General features: G+C 45.5%; 1 protein-coding gene across 1 annotated transcript; it reads left to right on the top strand.

Moving 5' to 3' along the window:
• Nucleotides 1-17,863: 17,863 nt before the first annotated feature.
• Nucleotides 17,864-18,700, top strand: LOC123439263 (protein MAIN-LIKE 2-like). Its single transcript, XM_045115999.1, has 2 exons — nucleotides 17,864-17,992; nucleotides 18,074-18,700. Exons 1-2 carry the CDS (start codon nucleotides 17,864-17,866, stop codon nucleotides 18,698-18,700), a joined length of 756 nt encoding a protein of 251 aa, XP_044971934.1.

The following is an 18,700-nucleotide window of genomic DNA, read 5'->3' on the forward strand; positions in this document are numbered from 1 at the left end:
GAGAGGACCGGAAATCCGAGTTATACAGCTCAACTTCTACTGGTGGTAGTTTCCGGATATCCGACGGGGGTCGGACGTCCGGAGGGAGCCGGATTACCTAGTTATAGAACACAAATTCTACTGGTGGTAGTTTCCGGATTTCCGACGGGGGTCGGACGTCCGGTGCTCGGACGTCCGGAGGGAGCCGGATTACCGAGTTATAGAACACAAATTCTACTGGTGCAGGCTTCCGGATTTCCGGGGCTTGGCCGGACGTCCGGCCCTCGGATGTCCGGAGGGAGCCGGATTTTCGAGTTATATGCCTCACAAACTTCTGGTGACGGGCTGCGGATTTCCGAAGCCTGCCGGTCGTCCGGCCCTCGGACGTCCGGAGGGAGCCGGATGTCCGAGGCAATAGACCTGTTTTGAATTGAGAACAGAGTGGAGATTATGTGGTGTTTGGTATGATAGTAAAGATGTGGTATGAGCAAGTTCATCGCAAAACCTGTGATCCCCTCTTAATAGTGCGGGATCCCTATACTCAATATCAGTAAACTCAAAAGACTAATCTGCATCATCTCTTCTTAATCCCGAGCCATCTCGAAATATAAATCCCCAATCTTTTCAGACAACCTTTGGCACATAATTCTCAATCTACTAAAGTACTTGCCATCCTGAGATACACTCAACAAATAGGATTAGTTTCCTATGTATGTGTTGTCATTAACACCAAAAGACGATTAGGGGCATAGCATGCACTTTCAATCTCTCCCTTTTTGGTAGTTGATGATAACATATACATAGGTCTCAAAAAGATTTAAAATACATTATAGTCTAGGAGATATTTAGTACGGAGCTCCCCCTTAATATATGCATGATAAAAAAATCGAAGCTCCAATGGATCAACATGTAAAGATAATAGATCATCATAGGAATAGTGAATCAAGACATAATAGTCTATGATGATATCATAGCAATCCATAGCAAGTCACAACCATTCATACGTAGCCATACATGAGTTTATCCATTACATTAAATCTCCAAAGACTAAAAACTCCGATACATTACTCCCCCTTTGGCACCAAGTACCAAAAAGGGAGCCACCAACGGTACCAATCACGCTCAGAGCTCATCACCATCATCATCAGCATCATCAGCCAAACCACTGCCACCAGCCTCATCAAGGAAATCAGACCACTCAGGACCAGAAGGGAAGCCAAAATCAGTAGGAGGAGCAGCAGGAGGGGCCTCATCATCACTCACATCAAGAGCGCCCGAGGCTCTCAGACGAGCCTTGAGGGCATTCTTGGAGGAGACTAAGCGGGAAACCACATCATGGGTTTGACCACACTGGAAGGAGACGGCCTTCATCAAAGCAGAATGTGCCTTGCCAAGGAATTTGGCAATGCGACCGAGAGGAGTGGAGCTAGATGAGGGGGTGGCGGCCCGTGCAGCAGTGCGACGAGTGGATGTGGAGGAAGAGGGGGCTTTCTTGGGAGCATGTTCATCCGCCATGTGAGTGGGAATGACCCACGTGCGATGTATGTGAGTGACAGCCACAGAGAAATCAGCAACATGGTTAATAAGAGCCTGGATGAAAGGAGCGTGAGGAAAGGCTCGCTTGTACTGAAAGCTAGCAAGCCGAATCTCATGCCATAGAAAATGGGGCACATTGATTTTGCCCTTGGGGGTGCTCGAACAAGTGATACATGATGTCGATACAATAGCCACTGCAAGAACCCTTATCACCCATCTTGGGATAGATGGTGCGGATGAGACACTGAAAAATAATGAAGTAAGGTGAGCGCCAGATGGATACCTGGTTAATGTCCTTCATGCGCTCATCCGCATTAAGCTCACGTAGTGGCTTGAGAAGATGCCCACACACGTCAATAGACTTAGGCGCATGGTTAGGATCATCCCTATGTATTTTGAAACCGGAATTGGGGAAACCCAGTGCGGCAACAAATGTATCATAAGAAGCTTTGAAACGAACGTTAGAGGTGATCCAGCTGACAGTGTTGTCTGAGCCAAAATGGCATGTGGCATAGAACTGGTGAATGGCAGCAGCATTAAAGTCGCAATGAAAGGCAAACGGGGCGGCAAGCCCCGATGCCTCAATAAGCTCAATGGCACCCGGATATTTCGCCGGGTGCATGCGAATATGCTCAACATCAATAGAGTGATGAATAGATAACCCCTTAGGTACTATGACTGTGGTAAAGATGTCCGCCTGGACGTTTGTGCGGAAACGTGAGTCCGTAGAGTCACGTACGACAGCGTATTGATCAATGTCGCGGCGGAAAGTGAGATATGAAGCTGCGCCAAGTGTGGTGAAATTTGTGATAGCACGACCTAACGTGGCAGGAGGTTCTAGTGAGATGCGGCGAGCTTCACCTGTGGGCTGGGCAGGAGGAGGTTGTGGCATGTAGGACGCCATGCGAGTCCTGGGCTTTGGCTTGGACCTTCGAGCGACGTGCTCGACAGGAAGGTCCTCGGCGGCAAGCTCCTCCTCGAAGTCGGGGTCATCACCATCAGACGACGAGGGAGACGGAGAACGCCGGGCCGGAGAACGCCGGGCAGTCCGTTTGAAGCGACGAATTGGCTCATCCGAGTCCGACCCCGTGTTCATAGGGGCGCGAGAGGATGAGCCGGCCACGGTCTTCCGAGCGGTGTGCTTGGTCTTCCCCATGGAGCACAAACACCTACGCGGATGAAAAATCCCCAAATGAGGAACGAACATGGAGATACATGGGAGAGAGAGAGAAAATCAAATCCAACGCGAAAGGAGACGGAGGAGCGACCTGAGGATGGATCCCGTGAAGAATACGGAGGAAGGAGTGGGGGATCCGCGGAGGAGATCGGCCCGATCTCAAGGTTGGCGGCGCAGGGCAGGAGCTCCTCGAGCTGGCGGCGGCGGCTGTGGGAAAAAGGGGCGCTGAGGGTTAGGGCAAGAGCCCAGCCCCGCGCCCAGCTATATATATAGGCCCCGAGGCGTCGGACGTCCGACAGGCGTCGGACGTCCGGAGGTTATTTTGGCGTCGGACGACCGACACTGGTCGGACGACCGGAGGGGATTTTGCCACCGGACGTCCGAGATCAGTCGGACGTCTGAGAAGGAGGAGGAGGCAGAGACTGATTCTGGGTTTTTTTATGATGAGATGATGACTTGCATGGTTTCGCACACAAAAAAATACGAACATGGTTTTCCTACAAGCATTACATGCATGAATTGATCTATGCGAACTTTGTAAGCTTAAAAACATAGAATTAAGGCTCACTCCCCCTAAATACATGCCCACATCAAGACACAAACATAATGTGAGTGTGTGTATGTGTGCAGGATTTCAAGATATGTTGTCAAGCTCCAAGATACCAAGTTCACGCCTAAGTTGACAGAACCTAGCTACGCTAAGTGGCTTGGTGAAAATGTCGGCTAACTGCATGTTGGTACCCACATGGGTAATATCAATGTCACCCTTTTGCACATGATCTCTCAAGAAATGATACCTAATATCAATATGTTTTGTGCGAGGGTGATCAATGGGGTTCTCGGAGATCTTTATGGCACTTTCATTATCACACAGAAGAGGAACATGTCGATACGCGATACCATAATCCTTTAGTGTTTGCCTCATCCATAGCAGTTGGGTTGCACAGCTTGCGGCTCCAATATATTCGGCCTCGGTCGTGGAGAGAGAAACACAGTTCTACTTCTTCGAGGACCAACTTACCAAGGAGCGTCCAAGAAACTGACATGCACCGGAAGTGGATTTCCGTCCCACTTTATCACCGGCCCAATCCGCATCGGAATACCCAATAAGATCAAACTTTGCATCCTTAGGGTACCATAAGCCTAACTTTGGGGTGTGAACAAGGTATCTAAGAATGTGCTTAACCGCCGTGTGATGGCTTTCCCTAGGAGAAGCTTGAAATCTAGCACATATTCCTACACTTAACATGATGTCCGGTCTAGATGCGCAAAGATAAAGCAGCGAACCAATCATGGAGCAGTAAGTAGATGGGTCAAAAGGAATACCGTTTGAGTCTTCATTTAAAACTACATCGGTGGCCATAGGTGTCTTCATTGGTTTAGCATTTGTCATATCAAATTTTTCAAGAATGTCCTTGAGGTACTTAGTTTGAGACAAGAAAATCCCTTCTTGAAATTGTTGTATTTGAAAACCAAGAAAGAACTTCAAGTCCGTGTTGAGTGACATCTCAAAGGTCTTGGTCATGGAGGCCGCAAACTTCTTGCACAAATGGAAGTTAGGAGAACCAAAAATGATGGCATATACATAGATTTGGCATAAGATCAAATCACCATTTTCCCTCTTAGTAAAAAGAGTGGGATCGATCACCCCCACCACAAAGCCATCATCGAGTAGGAACTTCTTAAGATGATCGTACCAAGCACGGGGTGCTTGTTTAAGACCATACAGAGCCTTGTGAAGTTTATATACATGGTCTTTGTGATGAGGGTCAACAAACCCAGGTGGTTGTGATACATATACCTCTTCTTGTAGAGGACCGTTAAGAAAAGCACTTTTCACATCCATTTGATGCAAAGTAAAACCATTGAAAGTGGCATAGGCCAATAAAATGTGAATGGACTCAAAACGAGCAACAGGAGCGAAAGTTTCACCAAAGTCCAAACCTTCAACTTGGGACTACCCCTGTGCTACTAACCTTGCCTTGTTGCATAGGATAGTCCCGTTCTCATCTTCCTTGTTCTTGAAAATCCATTTAGTTCCAATGACATTATGTTCCTCAGTTGGTCGTTCTACCAATGACCATACTTCGTTGCGTGTAAAACTGTTTAGCTCCTCTTGCATAGCAAGTAGCCAGTCATTGTCACACAATGCATCCTGAACCCTGTGTGGCACGGTACTAGAGACAAACGAAAAGTGAGCACAAAAGTTTGTCAATTGTTTACGAGCCACTCTACCTTTCGACACGCCTGTGAGGATTTGATCAATATCAACATGACCGGCCACACGTGGAATGATGTAGGTCAAGGTTTCACGAGGTTCGACTTCGTTTCCATCATCAACGTCCTCAACATATGGATCATTTATGTGCAGAGGAAGATATTCCTCTTCGCGTTGCACCTGTTGAGATTCATCATCAAACATACCCATACTTTGGTCTACCTCTTGAAGATCAACTTGTTCTTGAGTGTCATCAGGGTGAGAGACATGTTCTCCCACTTGATCCTCAACAACTGGCATGATGTGTGTGCTAATATCTTGTGGGGGTACGGGCAGTGGACTGTCTTGAGGATGAGAGATACTCTCATCATCTTCATCATCATCATGGGGTCTTTGTTCCATGGGAAGAAGTGCACCTACACCCATGTTTAAGATATCTTGTGGGGAGTCTTCTTCACCTGCATCATCTAGATCAACTTGCTCCCCATGGGAGCGGTTAAATTCATCAAACGTCACGTCACGGGTTTCTATAACACATCCAGTGGATTTGTTGTAGACTCTGTAGGCGTGAGAGTTTGACCCATAGCCAACAATAATCCCTTCAGTTGTTTTGGATTGAAATTTTCCTAACCGTTCCCGTTTGTCGAGGATGAAATATTTGCATCCAAACACACGAAAGTACTTAACATTGAGCTTGTTCCCAGTTAGGAGCTCATATGGAGTCTTCTCCAATATTGGTCGGAGGAAGAGCCGGTTTGATGCATGACATGCTGTGTTGATGGCCTCAGTCCAAAAACTATGTGGTGACTTGTATTCGTCTAACATGGACCTTGCCATTTCCACAAGTGTCCGGTTCTTCCTCTCTGCCACACCATTTTGTTGAGGGGTGTAAGGTGCGGAGTACTAATGTTCAATTCCCTCCTCACTAAGAAATTCTTCTAGGGTGTAGTTCTTGAACTCAGAGCCATTATCACTTCTTATTGCCTTGATGTCCTTGTCAAACTTCCGCTGGGCTTGTTTGGCAAAGTCAATGAAAGTGATCTTCGTCTCGTCCTTGGACTTGAGAAAGAACACCCATGTATATCTTGAGTAATCATCAACAATGACTAGGCCATACTTTTTTCCTCCAAGACTTGCCCATGAAGGAGGCCCAAACAGATCCACATGAAGGAGCTCTAACGGCCTCGAAGTGGATACAATGTTCTTGGGTGGATGTCTTGATTGATGTTGTTTCCCAGCTATGCATGCACTGCACACACGATCTTTCTTAAAAGATACATTTGTTAGTCCAAGGATGTGATTGCCGTTTAAGAGATTTTGAAGATTTTTCATGCCAACATGGGCGAGCCGGCGATGCCACAGCCATCCCATGTCGGCCTTGGCCATTAGACAAGTTGTATGGAAAGTGCTCTCTTTTGAGAAATCAACTGTGTAAAGGTTGCCATCCAACTCTCCAACAAAGGCCACTTCAAGAGTGTCTCTCTTAAAGACTTTCACATCCGTTAGTCCAAATAAAGTGCCGTTAGTCCAAATAATTCGCCGACTCAAGCCAATTGGCGAATTGAAAGTAAATGATATTGAAGAGATTGGACAAGCATGACATTTGCAATAGACATGTCATTAGTGATTGCCACCTTGCCCAACCCAATTACCTGTCCTTTCGACCATCCACCAAATACAATGCTCATGTATGGTCGAATGGCTTGCATGAAGTCATAGAGCAAGTTACTATCTCCGGTCATATGATTGGTGCATCCACTGTTGATCACCCATTTGGCTCCTCCGGAGAAAACAGCCTGTAACGAATTAAGACTTGGTTTGAGGTACCCATTTTGTCATGGGGCCTTTCACATTAGTTACAAGAGTCTTAGGGACCCAAATAGCATAGAATCAAAATGCATTACGGGGACCGACGAATTTAGCATAGACCTCTCCTTCCTTTGATTTGCGTAGTACATAGGATGGAGGCATGAATTCGGTTGTCTTGTTGTGAGTAGACGAACCCCTAGTGGCCGATCCACTCACAGCCTTACCTTTCTCCGTGTGTCCCTCTCGTACAAATATTTCTTTAAGCGGAGTGGTACACTTGAGAGGAGATGCACTTTTCTTGGCAGTGCTTGGGTTGAACCCAAGCCCTTCCTTGGCGAAACCTCCATTGTGTCGACTTAAGATCTCATTGAGAGTCTTTTGTCCTTGTGCACATGTCATGAGACCTCTGTCTAGCTGTGCCTTTAACGAACAGTTTTCCTCAAGGATAGATGTCAGTTCACTACTAGAGTTAGTAGTGCAGGTATCAACATTGATAATAGGTGAGGAGTAGGCCTTAGCTAGAGTGTCAAGATAAGTGACCTTAAGTGCCTCAAAGCTCTTTGTAAGAACAGTGAGTTTCTCTTCCTTGTCTTTGAGAGACAAGGATAGACGCTCACAGTCCTTAGAAAGGGAAGCATGAGAGTTCACAAGTCAGTCTTTATCATTTAGTAATTCTTTGCACACATATTCAGCCTTTTTCAAGGAGGCAAGATCATTAGCATGTTTATCAAGGTTTTCACCTACTTTTGAACATAGTGCATCATTTTGTGCTTCCTCATATAGGACTTTCTGCTCAAGGAGTTCATTTCTCTCCTTCTCCTCACTGACAAGGGTTTCGAGTTCCTTGATGGTATTGGTGTGCTTACTCACCATTTCCATAAGTATGCGAAACATGGTGAGCTTCTTTCCTTTAAGAGAGCACATAAATTTGTTTATTTTAGCAAACATGGGATGATCTAAGTCATTATCCTCATAGTCATCTTCCGCATCAAGATACTCATCAGAAGGAGTAGAAGCTAGACTGAAAGAGTTTAACCGTGGAGTTACCTTAACCTTATCATGGGAGCTTTGGTCTTCCTCATCTCCCATGGCAGTCTTTGCCATCAAACACTTGTGAGCGTTGCCCTTGTAGTCCTTCATATAGTTGTAGTGAACAACATCACCACTTTTGTTGACTAGCCTCAAGCTGCTTTGTGAATCTTGAGCTACTCCGGCAACTCCACCAACATCTTCTGGATCTGATTCTTCTTGTGCAACCATTGCTCTTCCATCTGTCCTCTTGAACTTGGAGTTCGTAGGGTTTGGCAACTTCTTCTTTACAAAGGTCTTTGGAAACCTTGGTTTGTCTTCTCTCTTCTCATAAGGGCAGTCATTGGAGAAGTGGTTGGTTTCCTCACAGTTATAGCATTTCCTTACCTTCTTCTTTGGGAATCTTCCCTTGAACTTTCCTGCACTGAACTTCTTTACAAAGAGAGCAATGTCCTCATAAGATGGGCTTTCATCAGAGTCAACATCATCACCATCTTTGCAGTCATCATCACCCTCTTCTTCTTCACTTTCTTCTTCGTCACATTCATGCTTGGCTTTCAAGGCAAGAATGATCTTTGATGTTGAAGTGCCATGCATGGCTAGGTGCTTTGTTGCATTTGCCTTTGAATCTTCAAATAATTGGAAGGTGGATATGATGTCATCCGGAGTCATTTCTTTGAACCCATGATGTTGCCTCATGTCCCATACCATTTGATGGTGATATGGAGCAAGAGCGTGAAGTAACTTGTCCACAAGAAATCTCTTGGTCAGATTGAAGCCGTCTTGCGTCTTTTCACAGTCACATGACTCAATGTCTGCGGCGAGAGTCATGAGCCGTTCTAGTAGTTGCTTGGGAGATTCATCCTTTTCCATACAGAAATTCTGTAATTGCCCCTTGGTAATTTCATATTGAGCAAGCCGAAGAGTGGAGGTACCGGTCTTGGTCCTTATGATGCTGTCCCACAGTTTCTTGGCACTTGTGATGTGAATGTATGGTCTTCGTTGCTTGTCATTCATTCCTTTTCTTATGCACATGATCGCAGTGTCATTGAGATGCGTGTCATAAGTTTCTCTGGGCGTGAGGCACCTTGGATCTACACGATTGTACCCATGCTCGAGGATGTCCAGCATCTCATCATTGGCGTACCTAAGATGATCCTACATACCAACTCTCCACAAAGCAAAATCGGAATTGTCATCAAGCAAGGGAGGTTTTCCTCCAGGATTGTACTTAGGTTTCTCAATTTGAGATCTAGCATAAAGCCATGGAACACTGGTTTGGTTCCTCTCCAGAGGTGGTTGGCCAAATGAAGTACCGTGCACGTGGGGCCCTGAGACCCTCGGGGACGTGGTTGTCCCCGTGGTTAGTGATGCTAGTCTCATTTGAATCATGGCCTCAAGAGAAGCATCATGCTCCTCTTTTTGCTTGTCAAGGGCCCGTTCCAGGTCCTTAGAGGTGAAAGACTTGACTTCCAAGGAAGTCCCGTCCCTCTGCACTGGAGCTACCGTAGCTGGATCCACGTCCATCTCGCTCTAGGGCGGTTAAGCCACACGAATAGAGCACGAGGCTCTGATACCAATTGAAAAGGATCAAGATGGACCTAGAGGGGGGTGAATAGGTACAAATCCAAATTTTAATAATTACTTAGCAATTTTAGGCTAAAGTGCGGAATGTGAGTGTAAGCCTAATAATTGCTATGACAAAGAGTAAGCTATTTGGAGTGAAGTAAGACAAGCGGTAAACAATAATCAAATACAAGTATGTAATAAGGATTAACACAAGTAGAGAGTTAGGGTTAGGAATAACCGAAACTCCGAGAGAGACAAGGATGTATCCCGATGTTCACTTCCTTGGAGGGAAGCTACGTCACCGTTAGAGGGGCGGATGTTACCACGAAGGCACACCAACGCCACGAAGGCTCACCCTATTCTCCCTTTGAGATAACTCCACGAAGGCTCACCCTATTCTCCCTTTGAGATAACTCCACGAAGGCGTTTCTCAACCACTAGTGGTAAGCCTTGAGGTGGCTTCCAAACCTTCACAAACTTTCCGGGGGATATCACAATGGTTTGATTCCTCTCCGAAGACTCCTACCGCCTAGGAGTCTCCAACCTCCAAGAGTAACAAGATCACGGGGATTGCTCAAAACTTGCTCAAATCACAAATCACTTTGGTGGGAAGGAGGAGAGGGAGACGATCTATCTTTTGATTGGAACAACACTCAAAGGGACTCACAAATGCTCTTGGGATCTAGGATTTGGTGTAGACAAGAGTGAGTGAGAGGAAAGGTGTTCTTGGGTGTATTCTAGCTCTGTTGAACAACCTTTCACGAGGTGGGAGAAGAGTATATATAGTGGAGAGTGAAATCCAGCCGTTGGAGGGGCTTTAAGTCACACAGGGTCCGGACGTCCGACAGTTGCCGGAGGTCCGGGCGTCCGCGAGGGGACGGACGTCCGACAGAGGTCGGTCGTCCGAGGCCTTTAGATACGACTGAACCTATTTTGAATATATCAACGACCGGACATCCGACAGGGGTCGGTCGTCCGAGGCCTGTAAATATGACTGAACCTATGTTGAATTTATCAGCGACCGGACGTCCGGAGAGGACCGGAAATCCGAGTTATACAGCTCAACTTCTACTGGTGGTAGTTTCCGGATATCTGACGGGGGTCGGACGTGTTGGAAATATGCCCTAGAGGCAATAATAAAATGGTTATTATCATATTTCCTTGTTCATGATAATCGTCTATTGTTCATGCTATAATTGTATTAACAGGAAACAGTAATACATGTGTGAATAAATAGATCACAATGTGTCCCTAGCAAGCCTCTAGTTAGCTAGCTCGTTAGTCAATAGATGATCATGGTTTCCTGATCATGGGCATTAGATGTCATTGATAACGGGATCACATCATTGGGAGAATGATGTGATGGACAAGACCCAATCCTAAGCATAGCACTAGATCGTATTGTTCATATGCTAAAGCTTTTCTAATGTCAAGTATCTTTTCCTTCGACCGTGAGATTGTGCAACTCCCGGATACCGTAGGAGTGCTTTGGGTGTATCAAACGTCACAACGTGACTGGGTGACTATAAAGGTGCACTACGGGTACCTCCGAAAGTGTCTGTTGGGTTAGTACGAATCAAGATCGGGATTTGTCACTCCGTGTGACGGAGAGGTATCTCTGGGCCCACTCGGTAGAACATGATCATGAGCTCAATGTGACTAAGGAGTTAGTCACACGATGGCGTGCTACGGAACGAGTAAAGAGACTTACCGGTAACGAGATTGAACAAGGTATAGGTAGACCGACGATCGAATCTCGGGCAAGTTATATACCGACAGACAAAGGGAATCGTATACGGGATTGTTTGAATCCTTGACATCGTGGTTCATCCGATGAGATCATCGTGGATCAAGTGGGAGCCACCATGGGTATCCAGACCCCGCTGATGGTTATTGGCTAGAGAGGTGTCTCGGTCATGTCTGCCTGTCTCCCGAACCCGTAGGGTCTACACACTTAAGGTTCGATGACGCTAGGGTTATAGGGAATTGTTATACGAGGTTACTGAAAGTTGTTCGGAGTCCCGGATGAGATCCCGGACGTCACGAGGAGCTCCGGAATGGTCCGGAGGTAAAGATTGATATATAGGACGGATGGTTTCGGACACCGGAAGTGTTTCGGGCGTCACCGGTAACGTACCGGGACCACCGGGACCACCGGAGGTGGCCGCGGGGGACCACCGAAGGGGGGCAACGACCCCGGGAGATAAGGTGGGCCAAGTGGGGGTGGGAACCAGCCCCTAGATGGGCTGGTGCGCCTCCCCACTCAGCCCAATGCGCAGGGGAGAGAAAAGGGGGGGGGGGCAAACCCTAAGCGAGGTGGGCCTAAGGCCCACCAGTTGGTGCGCCACCCCCCTCCTTCCCCTCTGGTCGCCGCACCTCCCATCTGGGGGGGGGCTGCCGCACCCCTAGGGTGGGAACCCTAGGGGTGGCACCCCCTCTCCCCTCTCCCTATATATATCGGGCACTTTTGGCCATTGAGACACACGGTTTTTCCTCTCTCTCGGCGCAGCCCTGCTCCTCTCCCTCCTCCTCTGTGCCGGTGCTTGGCGAAGCCCTGCCGCGAGACCTCGTCTCTCCATCGACACCACGCCGTCATGTTGCTGGAGTTCTTCCCCAACCTCTCCCTCCTCCTTGCTGGATCAAGGTGCGGGAGACGTCACCGGGCTGCACGTGTGTTGAACGCGGAGGTGCCGTAGTTCGGCACTAGATCGGAATCGCTGCGAGTACGACTCCATCAACCGCGTTCTAGCAACGCTTCCGCTTAGCGATCTTCAAAGGTATGAAGATTCTCTTACCCCTCTCTCGTTGCTGGTCTCTCCATAGGAAGATCTGAATATGCGTAGGAAAATTTTGAATTTATGCTACGTTACCCATCAGGACGTCCGGCGCTCAGACGTCCGGAGGGAGCCAGATTACCTAGTTATAGAACACAAATTCTACTCGTGGTAGTTTCCGGATTTCCGACGGCGGTCGGACGTCCGGCGCTTGGACGTCCGGAGGGAGCCGTATTACCGAGTTATAGAACACAAATTCTACTGGTGCAGGCTTCCGGATTTCCGGGGCTTGGCGGGACGTCCGGCCCTCGAATGTCCGGAGGGAGCCGGATTTCCGAGTTATATGCCTCACAAACTTCTGGTGACGGGCTGCGGATTTCCGAAGCCTGCCGGTCGTCCGGCCCTCGGACGTCCGGAGGGAGCCGGATGTCCGAGGCAATAGACCTGTTTTGAATTGAGAACAAAGTGGAGATTATGTGGTGTTTGGTATGAGAGTAAAGATGTGGTATGAGCAAGTTCATCGCAAAACCTGTGATCCCCTCTTAATAGTGCGGGATCCCTATACTCAATATCAGTAAACTCAAAAGACTAATCTACATCATCTCTTCTTAATACCGAGCCTTCTCAAAATATAAATCCCCAATCTTTTCAGACAACCTTTGGCACATAATTCTCAATCTACTAAAGTACTTGCCATCCTAAGATACACTCAACAAATAGGATTAGTTTCCTATGTATGTGTTGTCATTAACACCAAAAGACGATTAGGGGCATAGCATGCACTTTCAGGTGCCTCATGGGATTAGAGCACTTGTTAAATCGTTCTAAAGGTAGAGCACTACACCGACCATGTTGCGGTTAGCTCACTGCTCCTTTGTTTTTAGCATTGCAAACCATTGCCTACTTGCAGCTAACAACAAGTGTGCTTCTTTCTTAGGACCACCCCAAAGACACCGAGTTTCTTATAATACACCCATCTAGAACTACAACCAGATGCATCACATCTTCTCCTTCGGCCTAGCAAATGGTAAGCATGTCATAGGCTCTTGTGAGGCTCTCGGTTCTCCCATGCGACCCGAGTTCCCATGCACCCCGATGTAGCAGTAGTCCTTGATGACCCTTAGAGCAAGTACAATAGTCCCACTCAGCAGGCTATAAGAGATTCCACCTCAGTAAAATTCTGACCTGGAGAAGAGTTAAGGCAAGAGCGAGAAGGAAGCCAGCGCTTGACGAAGCGCTCGGCTGCAACACATGACCCGAGGAAGTTCCGCCCACTTGCAGCACGAAGTTGGCGCTACCTTGGTTGCTTCCGATTCCCTGTGTCCAACCAGCCAATCAATTGTGCTTTTTATTCTTTCCTTACATGTAAATATTAATTACCCTGACTATCCAGCAGCTCGTATAGAGCCCGTCTTATTATAAGAGACTTCTTTTACACAGGCTACTGTTGAGATGGTATCCGTATAGAGCTAGGAGCGGGCGACTCTATTAGCCATGCTCTTAGAAGCCATTTTCAGCCTGTCCATGTGGTCGATAGGAAGAGGGAATTTTACATGAGTTTAGCTACATTATAAAATAAGCTAGGGAAGTATTTTCTCACTATAGAATTAATGGTGAATTCCCACCTATAGAGGGAATTTTACATGACTTGGAAGAAATAAGAAAACTGGGATCCACGGATTATGATGCTTATGGTGAGAATCTTAGGAAGAGGTTCCACCAAATGTTTTGGTTGATAAAATTTTAGAACAGAATGATCAATTTGTCATAGCAAACCTTGGACTACATCTTGTACTTGAGAGAGAACTCACGAAATACCTCTATCAAAACTTATAAAATGAAGAATTAGCTCACTTATGAGAGGCCTAAGGATGAGCCTCCTCCTCTTGAAATTGATCTCACGGATCCTTTTATGGTGAAATATAGTCCCTTCGACTTTTTTTGCTTACCAATTATAAAAATTGCTACTAAAAGAAGGGAATATGAATTGATTAAAGTGGATCTCCCCTATGATTAGATCACCTCATACTATGCATTATGCCTAGCTAGGATCATAAAACAATAGCGCTTGTTGGGAGGCAACCCAATAATTATATTATTTTTTCTTTTACTTTCTATTTTGGTGTGTTGAAATGATTATTTCTACTGTAATTATTGTGTTTTTATATTTTAACTAGTATTTGTGCCAAGTAAAACCTTTGAAATGATTTGGAAGATTGTAGAATTGATCCTCTGCAAAAACACAAACTTTTACGTGTAGTACATAATTTCTCTGATTTTACTGGAATGTCATCTTGATCTGATTTTTTACACAACATTTTGTATACAAATTTCCGAGGTTGTCTTAATGTTTCACAATTTTAGGAGTTACATAAATACAGTTTTAGTGTTGATCACTACAGACTATTCTGTTTTAGACACATTCTTGTTTTGCTTGCATAATTTGCTTGTTTTGATGATGATATGGATTATATCGGAGGGTATACACCATGAATAAGTTAGAATACAATAATTTATGAAATATTTATATATGGATCAATTTATAACAATACCTAAATAAGTTTATGATTTTCCTTATACTAACGCATCTCACGAGGTTTCTGTTGAGTTTTATGTGTTGAAGTTTTTAAGATTCGGGTGAGACCAAGATGGATGAAGGAATAAGGAGAGGCAAGACCCTAAGATTGGGGATGCCCAAGGCACTCGAAGGTAATATTCAAGGAAGACCCAAGGGTATAAGCTTGGGGATGCATAGGAAGGATCCCTTCATTCATCTCCATTCTATCGATATGTCACTTGGAGCTATATTTTCAATCATGACATGATATGCGTTTTTCTTGGATCATCGCTTATTATATTTTTTTTATTTTAGTTTGACACAATCATTGTTTGATGGAAACACATATTTGAGAGAAGCACATGTTCATCACAATTTGTTAGAATACTATATATGCTTCACTTATATCTTTTGAGCTTGGCAGTTGCTCTATTGCTTCATTTATACCTTTTAGAGCATGGCGGTGTTCAAATTTTGGAAAAATATTTGTACTCCGTGCTGCACTCGAATCTTTTTGAGAGTCTAAGAAATACTAATGGCAATATACACGTGTTATAAGACTAGTAGTCCAAAAAGGACACGTATTAAAGGGGATATAATAAAAACTTTCATGTAGCTCATCATAAAAGAGAACTCTAGGTTAATTATATTGATGTAGTAATATGAAAGGACACGAGTTCATGATCATTTGTTAGTGGAAATATCGGTATTATTAGTTACTCATCTAAATATTGGTTATGGCATGATGATGATGTGTGAGCCTTCTTATGTCCGATTGGAATCATATCGTGTTGTTTGGGTCGGAGACGCGCGATGGTTAACTCCTACCAACCTCCTCCTAGGGGTATGTGGTAGTACTTTACTTCAAGAGAGCTAATAGGTTGAAGTGAGTATATGTGTTCTCTATGACTAATGTGAATCCATGGATATATGCACTCTCACTTTTTCATAATTGGTAGCCTCTTTGGATTTGTGCATTACCCATTCTCATCTCGAGGATCGGTGCAGCTTTCGCCGGTGCATCAAAACCATGTGATATGATACGCTCTATCACACATAAGCCATCCTATATCTTCCTCAAAACAACCACCATACCTACCTATCATGACATTTACATAGCTATTTCGAGATATATTATCATACAACTTCCATTGTTCCATCACATGACTTATATGTATTCATCATTATATTGTTTTGCATGATCATGTATATGACATAGTATTTGTGGCAAAGTCATCGTTCATCATTACCTACATGTTACACTAGATCATTGCACATCCTATGACACCGCGAGAGGCATTCATACATAGTCATCTTGTACAGTTTTTCATATCGAGTTGTAAGTAAATAAAAGTGTGACGATCATAATGATTAGAACACTATCCCATAAAGGAAAGAATGATGGAGACTATGATTCCCCCACAAGTCAGGATGAGACTCTGGACGTGGCTTGAGCTAGCCTCATGTCAGCCAGGCTTGAGGTAGCTAGGCCCGTCTAGAACGGCTGCCAAACACGCCCGAGAAGTGATGACATGCAAGTGGAGAGAGTTGTTGTAACACTTTCGTGATAAGTGAAGTGTCGAATCCACATGAAGCAAATAAGAAGGAATTACAAACCCCGCAACCATGCTGTCACTTACGTAGTTGCACACGTACCCAAACCATAGTTTAGGAATAGCCTATTTTAATAAGTTGTTAGGAACACAAATAAAAGGGTAGTGTTTATCTAAACTACAAACAAGAAAAAGGCAGAAAATAAAGAGAGTAAACTTCGAGAAACGATGTTTGAGTAATAAACATTCTCGAGGGAGTTGGAGTCATCACCACAAATATGATGCTCACAACACATGATAGACATGGCTCTCTAGTTGTATCACTAATCCACTTGTATATGACGTCGGATTGACGGGGCCAATAAACTGCCCATCCTCACTAAGATTACCACATACACTCGTGCCACCATCATGCTTCTCCATTCCGATTATCACAACAATGAATAAGGAGAGTAAACTCCCCGTGGTCATGAACTTAAGTTCTAAGGTTCCCCACTTGGTCATATTTACACTTTACCCAAGAGGCCCGGGGCCGAGGCCCGATGGACTTTAGAGCATGGTTAATAGTATAGCCAACTGCTGGCTATAAGCAGTCTTATAACCCATCTTATAGCTAGCTTGTACAATAGTTAGCTATAAAAGAGTACTGTTTTTTATCATATATGGCCCACCTTTCATTCTCACAAATCACCTAGGAGCACGTGCTAGAGTTGTCTCTTCACGAAGATCCCGCTTTCCTTTTCTCTCCTCTTCTCTCTCATCAAACTCAGCAAAAATATAGTATTTTAATCCTTACAGCCTGCTGACTGTACCTTATTGTACTTGCTCTTATGAGTGCGTGGCTGGGCTTGGGCCTAGATTTTTTTGGCTCGGGCTTGGTTAGGCCCGATTCGAAGCCGGCCCGGCCCGTTGGATGACGAGGTATAGCTAGGATGCTCCCACTCGCGGCAAAATTGACAAAAATGACCCCTGGGAGGAAAGAACTCACAAAGTGACCCCTCAGGGGAAATATTTCACCCGTCTGACCATTTTGTGTGGCGCCCGACACCTAGGCGCCACACTACACTGTGTGACGCCTAGCCGTTCGGCGCCATCCCCCCCCCCCCGACCACCTGGCAGAGAGGGCCCACCCCCAGGCCGTGTGACGCCTAAGCCTCAGGCGTCACACATTGTAATGTGTGGCGCCGAACGCTTAGGCGCCACACATTGACTTATACAGCCACGGGCCAGCCCCCTCCCCACCCCCTCCCCATTCCCCTCCCTCATTCAAACCGGCGGCGGCTGGCTCTCATCCAAGCCCGAATCCCCTCCCCCATCCCCTTCAGATCTGGTGATTTCTTCCTTGGATTGATCCCCCAAGGTTGGCTACTAGGTAATCTCTTCCGTTTCCCATCCTTGTATCCAAATGGAATAGGTTTTTGTTTGAGTAGATGAGTAGATTGATATGAGTAGATTCATATGAGTAGTTAGGATATGAGTAGATTCATATGAGTAGTTAGTATTAGTAGTTAGGATATGAGTAGATTCATATGAGTAGTTAGGATATGAGTTCTTAGGATTTGAGTAGTTAGGATATGAGTAGATTCATATGAGTAGTTAGGATATTAGTAGTTAGGATATGAGTAGATTCATATGAGTAGTTAGGATATGAGTAATATGTAGATGAGTGGATTAGTAGATGAGTATTTTTTTGAATATGAGTATTTTTTTGTGATTTGTAGGATGGTGTGGCTTTTGAATGATGTTTATGACGTTGAACACCGGGCCTATTTGATGTCGGAGAAGAAAATGGTAAGTAGATCATATGATAAAAAATCATGTATTTAATAAGATGAAAATGTAATGATATCACTTACTCCTATCTGTTTGCAGGAGCTTATGCCTTTGAAGATGCGGTCTCACGGGGCATCGACTGTAATGCAGTACGATGAGCGGTACACACCATACATCGAGATGACAGGACTCCTTCCATTCATTCAGCTTGTGAGTCGGTCAATGCCCAATCTGAACGATGCGGCAGTCACTGCACTTATTGATCGGTGGAGGCCGGAGACACATAGTTTTCACCTCCGGACCGGAGAGATGACAGTTACTCTTCAAGATGTTTCCATGATCACCGCACTTCCGATCGAGGGGAAGCCTATTTGTATGAGCACTGATTCCGAGGGATGGCGGCAAAAAATGGAGGCCCTTATTGGTATGTCGCCTCAGGAGCCGGAGGTAGAAGATGGAGGGAAGAAAGATAGAGTCCCGGCCGGCGCTCCTTTCACTTGGATTGCCGCCAACTTTGCTCATTGTCCTGAGGACGCAGATGACGAGGTGATCCGGAGGTATGCTCACATGTACACGTGGTATGTCATCTCTAGGACTATCTTCGCTGACGGCACTAGCAAGAATGCTCCATGGACGTGGCTGAAGGCATTGACTGTTTTCGACAACAAGTTCACTTGGGGCTCGGCCGCACTGGCTTACTTGTATCTGCAGGTAATGAATTGTTAA

This window comes from Hordeum vulgare, chromosome 3H (assembly GCF_904849725.1).
Source record: "Hordeum vulgare subsp. vulgare chromosome 3H, MorexV3_pseudomolecules_assembly, whole genome shotgun sequence".
NCBI classification, from domain to species: Eukaryota; Viridiplantae; Streptophyta; class Magnoliopsida; order Poales; family Poaceae; genus Hordeum; species Hordeum vulgare.

What these genes read in the sequence shown, in the direction of transcription:
- LOC123439263 (XM_045115999.1), top strand. Translation starts at nt 17,864, where the DNA reads ATGAGTGGATTAGTAGATGAGTATTTTTTTGAATATGAGTATTTTTTT. An exon ending in TGATGTCGGAGAAGAAAATG is followed by an intron (nt 17,993 to 18,073) that starts GTAAGTAGATCA and finishes ATCTGTTTGCAG; the next exon opens with GAGCTTATGCCTTTGAAGAT.